Below are 14,202 nucleotides of genomic sequence, written 5' to 3' on the forward strand. Positions count from 1 at the left end.
TGGTAGCAAGAGGACTAAAGGTCCTAAGGCCAAGTCAGGTTTCATAGAGAAACAGCACAAAGAAGGCATATTGCTAGGGATGGTCCAGGGTAACATGCAAGTTTTCCCATGGGATAGTTGGAGGGTTTTTGTTTTTTTTTTCTGTTTACATTTACTCAAAGTAGTTGACATTCTTCTGTGGAGTTAGGTCACAGTCACATGCTGTGGCTACTACTGTGCTTGTGCGTCAGCCTCCTCCCTCTAGGACCTGGCCCCCTTCCTACTCCATTCCCTTCCTCTTCTCTCCATCTCTACAGGTCAATGCACATGACATCAAAATTGCTTTATAGGGCCGTAGAATGGTCTGTATGTGCTATATAAATAAACACAAAATAAATAAAAGTTACTCTGCTAGCATTTGGGGGGGGGGGGGGCGGTGAGCAGAAAAGACCTCACGCAGGATATGGTGTTTGAGCCAAGCTTTGAATGAAATTAGGGAGCCAAAGAGGAGTCTAGTTAGGCAGAAGAGAGACCCTATTCAAGGCACAGAGACAGGGAATTGCCACGTAGCAGTAATAGCAGAAAGGCTGATCTGGCTGCTGACCTTGGTTGGGATCAAGTCTGAGTAAAATCAGAATAGAGGGGATGGAAGGAGTCATGGACCGGAAATCATGATGAGGCCTAAGGATAGGTTCAGCCTAAGTGTGAATACCATCCTATTATGTGATATAATAATGAAACATAACAGCTCACAATGGTATTGTACAAAGTTCAGAGAAATGCATGTATTTATACACGGACAATTACTGTAGTTACTGGATAAAGTCTTACTATTTCCAGGGATACTGGAGGCTGTGACCTCCAGATGGGCAATAGTTTATACTCCATCATGAGAGGACAGTCTAAGGCATGGCAAAGAAGAAACTCATCACTCTGTAGTATTGGGAGGGCATCCTGGATTTAGACTTGGTCCTGGTTCTGTGATTCATCAGCTCTGGGCAAGTCACAGTTTTCTAATCTGTAAGATGGGGAGGGGAGGAAGTATATAAGAGTACTCAAGAATTATAGGGTTTCTGGAGTCATCTAGACTGAATCTGTATCAGCTCCTTTAATTTGAGCAGAGCCTCAGCAATGTATCTCACAGCGATCTTGTGAGGAAAGCATTTGGCAAAATCACCACATGTTAAGTAAGTATGAATTGTTAGTATTGTTGCTACCCCTCCAGAAAAGCATGGGTTTCCCTGTGGACAATGGCGGAGGGATGGAGGAGATGCGCGGAGGGAGGAGGGGAACAGATGCAATCACATGTCTCTCTTTCCAAAGTGGTAACTGAGGGAGCACTTGCTCAAAACCTCCCCCCCCCCCATTTAAAAAAAATAAGTATTGGGCTTCTGGTTTCCAACAACAGATGTATTGAGGGATGATGAAGCTATAAAGTAGAAGGGGGTGTTAATGAAACTGATTTTCAAACCCGACAGTTATTAATTCTAAAGGTTATTAATTCCCAGCAAGTGGCAATGAGTTTCACTCTAACTACAGCATGAACTGTACCATCCTTTGTTAAGAGGGGAATGTGAATGAGAATCTGAATGACTCTCCTGGGCCAGTGAGATAAATTCATGGAGCCCAATGTGACTTTTCTAAACATACACACAGATGGTGGGATTCATAAGGAGCTCAGGCATCTTAACAGGGAAGTAAACTTTCACCTGCCAGTCACCAGTCAATCAATCCAGTAAGGGTTTAATAAGTGTTTGCTATGGGCCTGGCACTGTGCTTGGTGCTAGCAATACAAAACTAGTAATGAAATAGCATCTGCCCTCAAGGAGTTTATATCTATTTGGGGAGATAATATGTATTTATAAAAGAATATGTAAAATGTGTTAAAAATGAATACAAAGTAATTAATATTGAAGATAGGGAGGTACTCACAGGTTGGAGGAGATCAGCACCTCATGTAAAAGGTGGTATTTTTAAAGGAAATGGAATTCTAAGAGGTAGAGATAAAAAAGGTACACATTCCAGTCCTGGAAGACAGTCTGGGTAACAGCATGGAGGTGGGAGATGCAATACAGCTTGAGGAACAGTAAGGCCAGTTTGACTGGACCATGGAGTGCATTAAAAAGAATAGTACATCTCTAATAAGTCAGATTGGAGTCAGTTTGTGAAGAGCATTAAGTGATAAAAAGAGAAGGTTTTATTTTATCCTCGAGGAACTAGGGAGCCACTGGAAGGATGTAGTCAGGTCTGGTTTTTTAGGAAAATTAGTTTTGACAGCTATGAAGGATAGCTTGGAGAGGGGAGAGACATGATGTGTGAGGACTGAGTGTGTGTGTGTGTGTGTGTGTGTGTGTGTGTGTGTGTGTGTGAGAGAGAGAGAGAGAGAGAGAGAGAGAGAGACAGAGACAGAGACAGAGAGAGAGAGACAAAGAGAGAGAGAGAGAAAGAGAGAGAGAGAGAGAGAGAAAGAAAGGGGGGGAGAGAGAGAGAGGGAGAGGGAGAGAGGGAGAGGGAGGGAGAGACAGACAGACAGAGACAGAGAGACAGACAGACAGAGACAGACAGAGAGAAACAGAGGGAGACAGACAGACAGAGACAGAGAGAGAGAGGGAGAGAGAGAGAGAGGGAGAGAGAGAGAGAGAGAGAGAGGGAGGGAGAGACAGACAGACAGACAGAGACAGAGAGACAGACAGAGATAGAGACAGAGAGAGAGACAGACAGAGAGAGCCAGAGCCAGCCAGCCAGCCAGACAGACAGACAGACAGACAGACGGAGAGAGAAAGAGAAGAGGTAGGGAGGGAGAGAGCGCCTCTTTAGTGGATATGAGCAGTTACAGAGGAAGGCATCATCCTCTTTTCCCTGTGGGATAAGACAGCTTTCTTGTTTGAGTGCCTCAGAACAAGGGGTCAGACTCTGATAACTCTGAGTAAGGCCATTGAGGCTTTAGTGCTTTCACCCCGAGGAATTGTTTCTCTATGTCAATATCCATGCTAATTCTCCTAATTGATCCATCCTGGTGAACATTATCAATTTTATTTTCACCACATATCTTGACTCCATCCTTTTCTCTCCGCTCACCTGACCACCTTTCATCACTTCTTCCCTCAACAATTGCAAAAACCTTCTAACTGGTTTCCTTTATTCCAGCCTCTCCCCTCAATAATGGAGCCTTTCCATAGCTGCCAAAGTGATATTCCCAAAGCACAGGTCAAACTGGTGTCACTTCCCTGCTCAAGAAGTCCTGGTGGATCCCCAAGTGCAAACTTCTCTGATGTTCAAAGCCCTTCACAGTCTGGCTCCATCCATACCTTTCCAGGCTTACTTACAGCATATTACTTACTGCAAGCTTTATGCACTTGTATTTCTGCCAAATTGGTCTATTTGCTGTTTCGTGTACACAGCATGCCATCTTTTGCCTCTATATTCCTTGATGTAGGATTATTCCCCCTTGGGTGGAATACCCTCCTTCCTCCTCACCTGTCTTTTGGTTTTCCTGTCTTCCTTTAATGCTCAGCTCAAATACCATCTTATCCAAAAAACCTATCCTGATGCCTTCACTAGCCAGTATTTCTACCAACTCAACTCCCCTCATTTGCTGTGTATTTTGCATATATTCTATATGTATCTGAGTATGTATTAATTCTCCTAATCGCATGTAAGCTTCTTGAGGGCAGGGGCTACTTTGTTTTTGTCTTTATATCTTTAGTTGCCAGCACAATGCCTGTCATATGGTAATCATTTAAGTTGAATTATTTTATTTATTTTTACTTTGAATTATACTATGAAAAATTAGCACAGGCCTAATGTGCCTGAGTCTTGTTAGTTTACTTTGGACTGAACGTATTTGGTTTATTTGGGTTGAACCTAAGGACATGAGTTTTCAACCAAATGGCTAAAAATATTTGCTATATCCTTATATACAGATTGGTGGATTGCCTTTTTTTGAGCATTTGTACCTGTTAAAATGGGGTGGTTTTGTTACAGTGGTAACTAACATGGGGAGAAACAGACACTGGAGCACATTTTCGAGCTAATTTTAGGGACCAATCTGATCTGAGAACTGTATTTGTAATGTTTCCTTGATTGAACTTGGGCAGAGAGATGGGTTTGATAGAAAGTTGAACAAAGATGATAAGATTGTCCATGGGTCATTTCAGAACTCTAGTGGATATGGATATTCCTTCCACAAATGTAGAGTGCAGCCCATGCATACCTGCTTATCTTCGAGGACTTTTGTCTATGTCCTTCCATAAATTCATCATGAGTTTACCCAACCTACCTGTGATACCGCCTCATGTTCTCTTTATATTCTATGGATATATCAATGCAGAAGAGAAGGGGACAAAACTGCTATGTGACAGGCCCTGTACTAAATACTTTACATTAGCTCATTTAGAGAGGATTCTGGGAAGGTGGCAGAGTAGGTCAGAAAATTCCAAGCTCTCCAGATTTCCCCTACAAACAAGGGGAGACAAAAGAGCACCCCAGGGCAAATGTAGAACAGTGAAAATAAACAAGAGTTGTGGCAGAACAGTGTCCCTTCCTGGAACAACCAGATAAGATCTGAAGAAGAATCCTAGGACCAAGGTTTGGTCCCTGTGAAGAGTATACACCTCCAGGGTAGTTCCACTGAAGTAGCAGGCAGTAAGCCCTGGGGCTAATCAGGTTGGGAGGTAGCCTCAGCCCCAGCCATGGGAATTTTCACTCACAGGAAAATTACACTTACAGTGTGGGGAGTTGGGTATCTGGAAAGGGGAAGATTGAGGGAACCTCTGCTGATAAGGGATGCCAGACCCAGCTGTGCTGCTGAGATATGGTGAGAAGGAACTAGCACACACCCAGTGAATACAGAAGCAGTGGGGCAGGACACCACTGGCTGTGGGCACTTAGAGGAGGGTGGAGTTATTGGTTTTGGTTCCAGGCCAGAGGGGAGAACTGAAGGAAGATCTGAGGCCAGAGGCACCATCCCCCATACTCCAAGACTACAGGTAATTACAGTTTTTAAAAAAAGAGCAGGCAAAGGAGAAAGAACCCAACTATTGAAAGCTACTTTGGGAATAAAGGAGTCAGGTTCATCTTCAGAGGAGAACATTGAAACAAAAAAATCTCTTCTACCCCAAAGATGTCAAATGGTCACCTGCCCCAAAAGAATTCAGAGAAGAAGTTCAAAAAGACTTTAAAAAATTAAAATGAGAGAGACTGAGAAAAAATTTTAAAAAATAAGAACAATCTAAGAAAAAATAGATTATGAAAAGAAAGTCAACCAGTTGGAAAAGGAGAGCCAGAATCTTAAGTAAGAAAACAACTCCTTGAAAATTAGAATTGGACATGGGGAAGCCAGTGAAGTTATAAGGGACCAAAAAATAATTAAACAAAATATAAAGAATGAAAGAATAGAAGAAAATTTGAAATAATTCATAAGAAAAACAACTGATCTAGAGAACAGATCAAAAAAAGAAAACATAAGAATAATCAGACTACTGGAAAGCTATGATCAAAAAAAGAATCTTGAAATAATAATACAAGAAATAACTAAAGAAAAATTGTTCTGATGTGTTAGAACAAGAGGGGAAGGTAGAAACAGGAAAAAATTCACCATTGACCACCTCTAAGGAAAACATATAGGAAAACCATAGTAAAAATCTGAAACTACCAGCTCAAGGAGAAAATATTATGAACAAGAAGAAAAAAAAACAATTCAAATATGGTAGAACCACAATTAGAATCACACATGACGTAGTAGTGGTGACACTGAAAGACTGCAGGTCTTGGAACGCCATATATTGAAGAGCAAATGAACTGGGGTTGTGGCCAAAAATATCCTACCCAGCAAAGTTAAGCATAATCCTGAATGGGAAAAAAATGGATATTCAATGAATTGCCAGACTTTCAAGAATTTTTTGCAAAACAAACCTGAACTCAATAGAAAATTTGACATACAAGATTCAAGAGAAATATAAGGCTCACATCAAATACTCAATAATGGATAGACTGTTTACTTTTTATGTGAAGAAATATAAAACGTATGTCCAAGATTGTTATAAGTAATTGGATAGTTTGAAAGAAAGATTGAGGTAGAGTTGAATCTATGTGATACTTAAAAGTAACCGTTTAGGAAAAGGTGAAAAGAGTAATTATCTTATACAAATGAGATATGAGAGGAAGAATTGATACAGAGGGAACTAGATGGGGGAAGAGGGCTGGTAGTTCTGGAATCCTACTCTCAGTGGGAAGGTGTTAGAGAGAACAATACATACGTATCTAGAAGGGTATAAAAGTCTTCTAAATTCAGAAAGAAACAAAAGGTTAAAGGGATAAGGAAGGGGGGGAGAGGATAAGGGAGGAATTTTTAAAGGAAACCCTACTCAAATCAGATCTGGGTTAAAGAAAGAACTATACATGCATTTTGAAGGGAATAAAAAACTTCTGAATTTATAAAGAAAGAAGAGGGTAAGGAAATTAGATAAGTGGAGAGGTATAGAAAAATGTTTAGATTAACAGGAAAGGGAGGATAAGGGAGGGATCTTTAAGAGGTAGTTTAAGTAATAGGAGGGCAAGGTTGTGGGTAGAAGTAAAGTAGAGGAGTCAGGAGGGATAGGAAATAAGAGATATAAACAAACAAAAAATAAAGATCAGATATAGAATTTATCAGGAAAAAAAGCAGCAGTAGTAATCATAATCTCAGACAAAGTTAAAGCTAAAATAGATTTATCAAAAGAGAAAACTAGGTAAACTACACTAAATGTCAGGCATATTAAAATTAATAATCTAAATTCATCTATTAAATTAATTAAAAATTAATAGTCTAAAATTAACATTTTAGACTATTTAAAATAGCTAGACAGTATAAGATTGGAATATTTCTGTGGTACAGGACATGATGAACTGGTGGACTTAGAAAAATATGAAAAGATTTGGACATATGAAAGAAGAAGTGATCCACTCTCAGAGAAATAGATGACAAAGAAGTATACTATGGTCTTCCATAGATGCATATGAATATAAATGTCTATATATATCTATGATTATAGATATCTAAGTATATGTATGTATATGTAAGTGTATGTAGGTATGTTATATATGCATGTATATTTGTTTGGGTATGTAGCTATATCTGTATGTCTATGTATATATGTCTACATATAGACATATATACACACATGCATATATGTATATATGCATAATTGTAGCCTTCTTGGTGGAGAGGAGGAGGAGAGGGGAAAAACAAACAAAGCAAAAAATACACACCAGAGAACAAAAGAAATCTTTTAAGGAAGCAAAGAACAGATGGACAGTTCTGAAAACAATGTGTAATATTTATTATAGAGACTTTCTTGAAATGGAGATTTATTGCTGTATATTTTGAATCCTCTCATACTGTGCATATGACAATGTTTTTTCTCTTTTCTTACTCTGTATTTAAGTATTAATAAAGTAATTTTCTTTTTCTTATTATGTATTCAAGCTTTAGTATTTAAGTTTAAAATAAATTAATTAAAAAACAAATACCTTATTTAATCCTCACAACAATCCAGTGAAGTAAATTGAGAAAACTGAGATAGAGGTAGGTTAACGGACTAGCCCAGAGTCACAAAGCTAGCAAGTATCTGAGGCATGCTTTGAATTCAGGTGTTTCTGACTCCAGACTCAGGACTCTGTTCACTGTGTTGCCTAGCTGCTTTCAGTGAAGTGCTTGTCTGTCCTCTGGTTATCCCTCACTTTCACTGTGACCGGGTCATTTTATTCTTTTCCAGTTTTGCATTTCTGAGATATGGATCTTCATATCACCTCTGCACAATTCCATGTTTGTAACGATTTGTACCTTGTTCATGTCCATCATGGGGTCCTCTCCATTACCATGGGTTGTTCCAGTTGTTACTAATACATCCTCGTTTTCAGGTTAACCTGCTGAGGTTCCAAGGTTATGAGATTTTTTCAATCCAAAGAAATCTCCTTTATGAATGAAGAGATGGGCTTCTGGTTGAAGTCACCATGCTATTGGAGAATGGAGTGGGACCAAGGATTTATTATAATGGAGGGGACCTGAAAATGCTTTAGGACATGATGAATTCATGAAAGAGAACCATAGGAGTAGAAGGTTTAAGCCTTCATCAGAATGAAAGCTGATTATTTCTCCTTCTTTCATAGAAACTGCTCAAGTCTCCTGATGCTCCTGGGATTCAGATGTTCCATAAAGTAAGTGAATTGAGAGCTAATATTGGGTTATTACTAAGTGTGCTTTTCTCGGGGGGAGAACCAGGAATAAAACATATATCTGTTCTTTTTTTTTTAACAAATAGAAAATGGCCAAAATATTACATAAACTTTTAAATCAAAACTACACTTTTCTGTTGCTTTATGGAACTGTTTTCAGATATTATAAAATGTTTAGGATGCTATTGGGAGCAGGCTGTATTGAAGCACAATTTATCAATTAAAAAAGAAAAATTGAAGAAGTAGGAAAAATGGGTTGGAAGAAATGGATGAGTTTTCAGTATAATTTTTGTTTTGGTCTCCAGCTTTTGAGAAAGTTTCCCCATTTCCCAAAGGTTGTAGTCATGGGGAGTTACTGTTTTTGTGTATTTCAGAGTAAGAAGTGTCCGTGTTGTGGTTATTTTTGTTGGTTGCTTTCTGGAGTGGGGTTCTCTTTCTTCTCGCCCTCTGTTCCACCATCACCCTGGCTGGCATCTAAACTATTTTGTTTTCTTCCAAGAAATAAATCTGTGACAAAGTAAGTCTTTCAAACAGCCTTTCCACTCAGGACAAGGTCCTTTGGGGAGCAGTATTCACACCCCAGCTAATTTTTCGAGTTAACAGATGCACTTATTCACTGGCTATGTGTGTTTAAAGGCAGTTCTAACTGAATGGTTACGCAAAGAAGAAAATATTTTCTGCAGCCCTAGAGAAATAGTTGTATATGAGAGAGGTGTTTTGTTGTGGTGAAAAGAGCTGTGGAGTTGAGGGGGGCAGAGAGTCTTACCAGACTGGGATTGAAGTTTGGCTCTAATATTTCCTATTGGTATTACCATGGGCAAGTCATTCATGTTCTCAGGACATTCATTTTCTCATCCATAAACAGGTAAATAATTTTTGCATTACCTACAACTCAGGTGTGTTGTGAGGAAAGTATTTTGAGTCCCAAAAGCACTGTACAAATGTGATGTTTAGTATTATTACTGCTATCCCTAATGGCTTTCATTTGACATTACATATTCCTTTTAGTTAAAGGGGATCCAGGGGTGGGGAACTTGTGGCCTCAAGGCCATATGTGACTTTCTAGGTCCTCAAGTGTGTCCCTTTGACGGAATTCAGACTCCATAGAACAAATCATTAGGTCCTCAAGTGCGGCCCTTTTGACTGAATTTTAACTTCACAGAACTGTGTGGCCTTGAGGCCTCAGGTTCCCCACCCCTGGTGGGAAACAGCTTCTACTTAACTTAGTATTTAAATCAGTTCAAGTAAAAAGTCTCCTTTCCCCCCAATTACCCAGTTATTCAAGATGTAAACAAATTAATTTTCTGTTTCTTTAATCAGAAAAGGCATTTGCCTGGAGGAATTTCTTGGTAACAGAAAAGGCAAAAGAAAACTAGGGATGTCCATGAGAGAAAAAATAGCAAGCATGGGATTGCCACGAAGAAAAACATGCCACCACCCAAATCAATCAGACCTCTTGTCAGGAAACTGTATTTTCCTTCTATTAAGAATCTCTTGGTATTTGTCAGCCACATTCTCAGGCTTCATTTTCTTTCACCCATTTCTCTTTCTTCCAGAGGTAAACTTGAGGAGAATTCTTATAAGAGCAAATGGCTGGAATTACTAAGAGGGGAAGTGATTTTGAGTCTGATTATAGCCAAGGGATCTTCAGACCAGTATAAACCCAACAGGGACTGGACAAATCACAGGTTCTTGGGAAGCAATTTGCGAGAGAGGCCATGACTCAAAACAAGGATTAAACAGCATGGTAGCCTTACAACTTCCTTGATGGACTAATTCATTTTCTGATATTCTTGTTTCTAAAATGATTGTGGGAGGTGTAGCTCCTGTTTAGTTTGGTCTTTCAAACATTGTTTTTTGGCTCTATTTTCTTGGTCTGTCTCATGTACCCCACCCCTTCCCACATGTCTAATGTATGATCATCTGGGGAGGCTGCCACAGCCCAGAGAGGAAAGAGTAGATTATCTGAAAGTGTATGTTTGAAACTGTATAATTTGGCTCCATTTGAAAGCATCTAGTAATGATGATATTTCCAGCATTAGAAGCTGTGAATAAATGATTGTGTATAGTTCAGGGCTGGGTCACTGTTCCACACTATTGTAGAGCCCAAGGGATACCAATTCTGTTTATGATGGCTTTTTGTTTGTTTTTAAGAGAAAGAAAAATGAAAGATTTATGTATTTTCCAACAATGGTCCTTGTGAAAGTAACATATTCTGCTTGAAACACAAAAGACCGCTGAATCAAAGGAGGGAATGCGTTTGTTTGTTTATTTTAATGGGGCTGGCTAGAATGACCTCCAGAGACTCACAGTTCCTTTTTGTGGTGGGCCCTCAAGATGGGGAATCAAACAGTACTACTCTGGCATTTTTCTACACAAACCAAATACAGTAGGATGTTGTATAAAAGGAACAGTCCTGACTACCATTTTGTTTTTTAATTAGCTTCCTGCTTAACTACGGTTTTGGAAACTGGCTTAGAATTTTGAATGACCTTATGAAGGAGTTCAAAATGGTCTCACATGGCAATTCTCCTAGAAGCCCTTGTTTGTTCTGCTTCAAATGTCAGAAAAAGGAGGGAATAGAGGGCAGAGCAAGGACATTTTGGGGACAATGGAACTGGAAGGAAGCTCTTTTGCAAAATTTTGCTGGAGGTGGAGGGGAGGAACCTCAAATTTGAATCTTCCCCCATCCTAGCATTCATTGAACCAGTGATTTCATCAGCATGGGTATTTGTTCCATAGTTCTTGATTATGGATTTAGAGCTACAAGAAACCTTTGAAAACTTCTAGTCCATCCCTTTCATTTTTACTGATGAAGAAACTGAGGTCTATGGTGGTTTAGTAGTTTACCTGAGTCATCCTGATGAATATCTGGTCACTGCACCCAGATGGCTCAGGAGGAGAAAGTGAGGCTGGAGACCTTGCACAGCCCTCCCTCACTCAAATCAAAGTCAAGTGCAAGTCATGTCATCATCTCTGATGTCATGGTCCTCTTAGAAAACGAAGGAGAAACACAGCAATGACAACAACAATTTACCCAAGGCCACACAGGTAATAAGTGGCAGAGCCAGAAATTTGGACCCGAGTCTTCTGGTTCTGGATCCTATATTCTTGCCACTTTCTATCTTTCTATCTCCCTATAGGATGTTTTATTATTCCATGTGGTTGTTTTCCACATTCTCCCGGAGATGACCCACACAGGAGCTACTCTGTAGTATTTTGATAGTTTGGTTCTCTGGTATTTTGACATTTTGCTGGGCACCAGTAGAACATTTGAGTTGTCTGCTGATCTCACTATCTGACCTATCCATCCCTCTTCTGAGCAGTCTTTTTTTTTTTTTAAATAACTTCCCTTATACCATTTCTTGTATGTAGGTCATCATTGAGAATAGACTTATACCCATTATGTTGTTTTTTCTTGCTTTTTAGGTCACTCACAACCAGACGGACAGAGAGATACACACACACACAAAGACTATAGAATTCTAAGATTTATAGCCATATGGCATCCCCGATAAAACAATAGAATTATAAAGATGACTTTGTGTCAGGGAGAAATCTGGAATCACTTAATACATCTTACTATTTTCTTAAGAACAATAAAGTTCCTGCTCTGAGAGATACCATAGCATAATGGGTACTGGAATAAAAGAACTTTGGTTAAAATCCCAATTTTGTCCCCTGGCCAATTCATCTCAATTTTTCCATGTGTAAAAATGAAGGTATTGGACCAGATGACCTCTGAGATATCTTTCACCTTTAAATCTATGATCTTCCTTCTATTCTGTTTTAGTCTGGACAAAAGTCTTGCCACTGGACTCTGATGACTGTGGAGGAAAGGGTAAAGCTGATGATTTTGTACAGCCCTGCCTCACTTAAATTTAGTTCACTTGAAAGTCAAGACATCACTCTCCCTATGTCATTGGTCCTCTTTGAGAATGAAGGACCACCACCACCACCAACAAGGCTTTGCTCATCATCTATCTGTAATATCTAGCTTAGATTTATCTTTCTAACTATATTTAGGTATCTAGATGTATAAATATAACTTTGTATATCAGTATATGTATAGATATACGTGTAAGTATATAGATACACACACACACACACACACACACACACATACACCCACGCATGGTGATGTACACCAATATCTATCTATTGACTGATGGAGTGATTCAATGGACTGGTCATTTAACAACTTTTCATTGTCTGTACGATAGATATTTTTTGGTTCAATTGGTTTTACCTGTGTTAATTGATAGGGCCCTTTTTGTTTGTTGAGTAATGATCTGACTGAGAAATGCTTGGCACCCTATAGTTAGTATCAGGTCATAGCGAAACCAGACAAACTAGAGGGCCTTACCAATCACGAGACATCTCTCATTCATTTGGACCTACGCAGGACAGCCTTCATGACAGCGATAAACACCTTTAATGAGCATATGTCTCCTTGCTTTATTCTCTTCCTGGTGTTAATTATCATGAACACTTTATCACTGAACAAAGTTATCTTTGGTGGTTGCATTTATCAAGGAAACCTGTGTGATCATAACACATATATAGAAGACTGCTATTTGTTCTACAGTCAAATGCTTTTTTTTTTGTAATCAACAAGGAACAAGATTGTGTGTTCTCTGTATCTTCCAGTCAATTGTATGACTGCAAAAATGTTATAGAAAGAAAATTAACAAGAAAAAAAGACCATTTACAAAGTTATAGAAGGTGATTTACAAAAGCCTGGTTGCTTCTTGCATTTTCATCCAGGTTTTAGTCAATAAAAATCTTTTACTAGATCCTAGGCATCCCCATAAGAGGTATAGAAATAATGAACTAGTTAAATTCAGGCTTTTTTTTATTACTGCTTTTGTCTGGTATAGATTGTGATTCACTAATAATAAGCATAGTAAAAACTCATGCGATAAAGCATTCCCCTCTTTACAAAGAACTTTCCGCCCAGTAACCTATGAAATAAATAGTACATTATTACATCCTTGTTTTATAGATGAGTTAAAGTGCAGTGCGTGGGTGGACATTGGTGAGGCCAGTTTTTAGAGGAACAAAGGCCTGATTTGAAGGTCATAGGAGCATAAAGTTGTAAAGGATCTTGAGGTTATTTAAACCTGACCTCAGACGCTTGCTAGCTGTGTGACCCTGGGCAAGTCACTTAACTCAATTTCCTTAACTCTAAAATGGGGGTAATAACAGCATGGAAGTCGCAGGGTTGTGAGGCCCAGATGAGTTAATATTTACCAGAGTATGTTTAGCAATGTACCATGGTTGTTGTTCAGTTGCGTCTAACTCTGATTTCTTGGGAAAGATACTGAGTAGTTTGCCATTTCCTTCTTCACTGTGCCCCCATTTTACAGATGTGGAACTGAGAGTTAGGGGGTAAAGTGACTTGCCCAGGGTCACACAGCTAGTAAGTGTCTGAGGCTGGATTTGAACTCAGGTCTTCCTGACTCCAGGCCTGGTGCTCTATCCATGGTACCATCTAGCTGCCAGGCCTCTAGCAGGTGCTATATAAATACTCATTTTCTTCCCTTTTCCCTTCCTATTTGCCCCTATTTCATTACTTTATTGAAGAGGAAATTGGGATTTAGAGAGATCAAATGACTTTCCCAAGGTTGCACAGGGCAAGTGTGGATTTGAACCTTGGTTCTCTGATTCTAAATCTAACATCTTCCCCAGTAATGAATATTTATGTATTTATCTGGGTTGTTTTTATTCAAATAGGGCTTTTTATATCAACTATGACCTTTGAATATGTGCTATGTCACCTTGTTTTGTTTTTTTTTTAACATTCAGCAAATGTACCTATAAGCATTTAGGTTATAAATGCAGAGATCTAGTATTCAGTAAATAAAAAGGGAAGCAATCATTCTTTTGAGGGGTTGATCAAAGGGGAGATCCCACCTCTCTTCACCCACAAAGCATGTTCCAGGCATACAAGCTTAAGAATTTTAGCCTTCTAATTTGCAAATACAAAGTCAGTGCTCTGTGTGCATG

At 39.1% G+C, this 14,202-nt stretch overlaps 1 protein-coding gene and 1 long non-coding RNA gene across 4 annotated transcripts in view; one reads left to right on the plus strand and one right to left on the minus strand.

The window, feature by feature from the left end:
• The window catches only part of LIPC (lipase C, hepatic type), a 233,094-nt gene that overhangs the window by 60,938 nt on the left and 157,954 nt on the right, over nucleotides 1–14,202 (minus strand). The window contains exon 1 of one of the 3 annotated variants that reach the window (XM_072615689.1): nucleotides 584–649. The exons of the other annotated variants lie outside the window; for them this stretch is intronic. Within the exon in view, the coding sequence (XP_072471790.1) occupies nucleotides 584–638 (55 nt within the window). The 5' untranslated portion in view covers nucleotides 639–649. Of the gene's footprint in view, nucleotides 1–583; nucleotides 650–14,202 lie in introns of those variants that run through there. 3 annotated transcript variants of the gene reach the window in all.
• LOC140507763 (uncharacterized) overlaps nucleotides 1–14,202 on the plus strand; it is a 35,034-nt gene that overhangs the window by 14,445 nt on the left and 6,387 nt on the right. Inside the window, exon 2 of the long non-coding RNA XR_011968283.1 lies at nucleotides 8,128–8,175. This is a non-coding gene — a long non-coding RNA (uncharacterized lncRNA). The remainder of the gene's footprint in view (nucleotides 1–8,127; nucleotides 8,176–14,202) is intronic.

Source organism: Notamacropus eugenii, chromosome 1 (genome assembly GCF_028372415.1).
Source record: "Notamacropus eugenii isolate mMacEug1 chromosome 1, mMacEug1.pri_v2, whole genome shotgun sequence".
In the NCBI taxonomy this organism is placed as follows: domain Eukaryota; kingdom Metazoa; phylum Chordata; class Mammalia; order Diprotodontia; family Macropodidae; genus Notamacropus; species Notamacropus eugenii.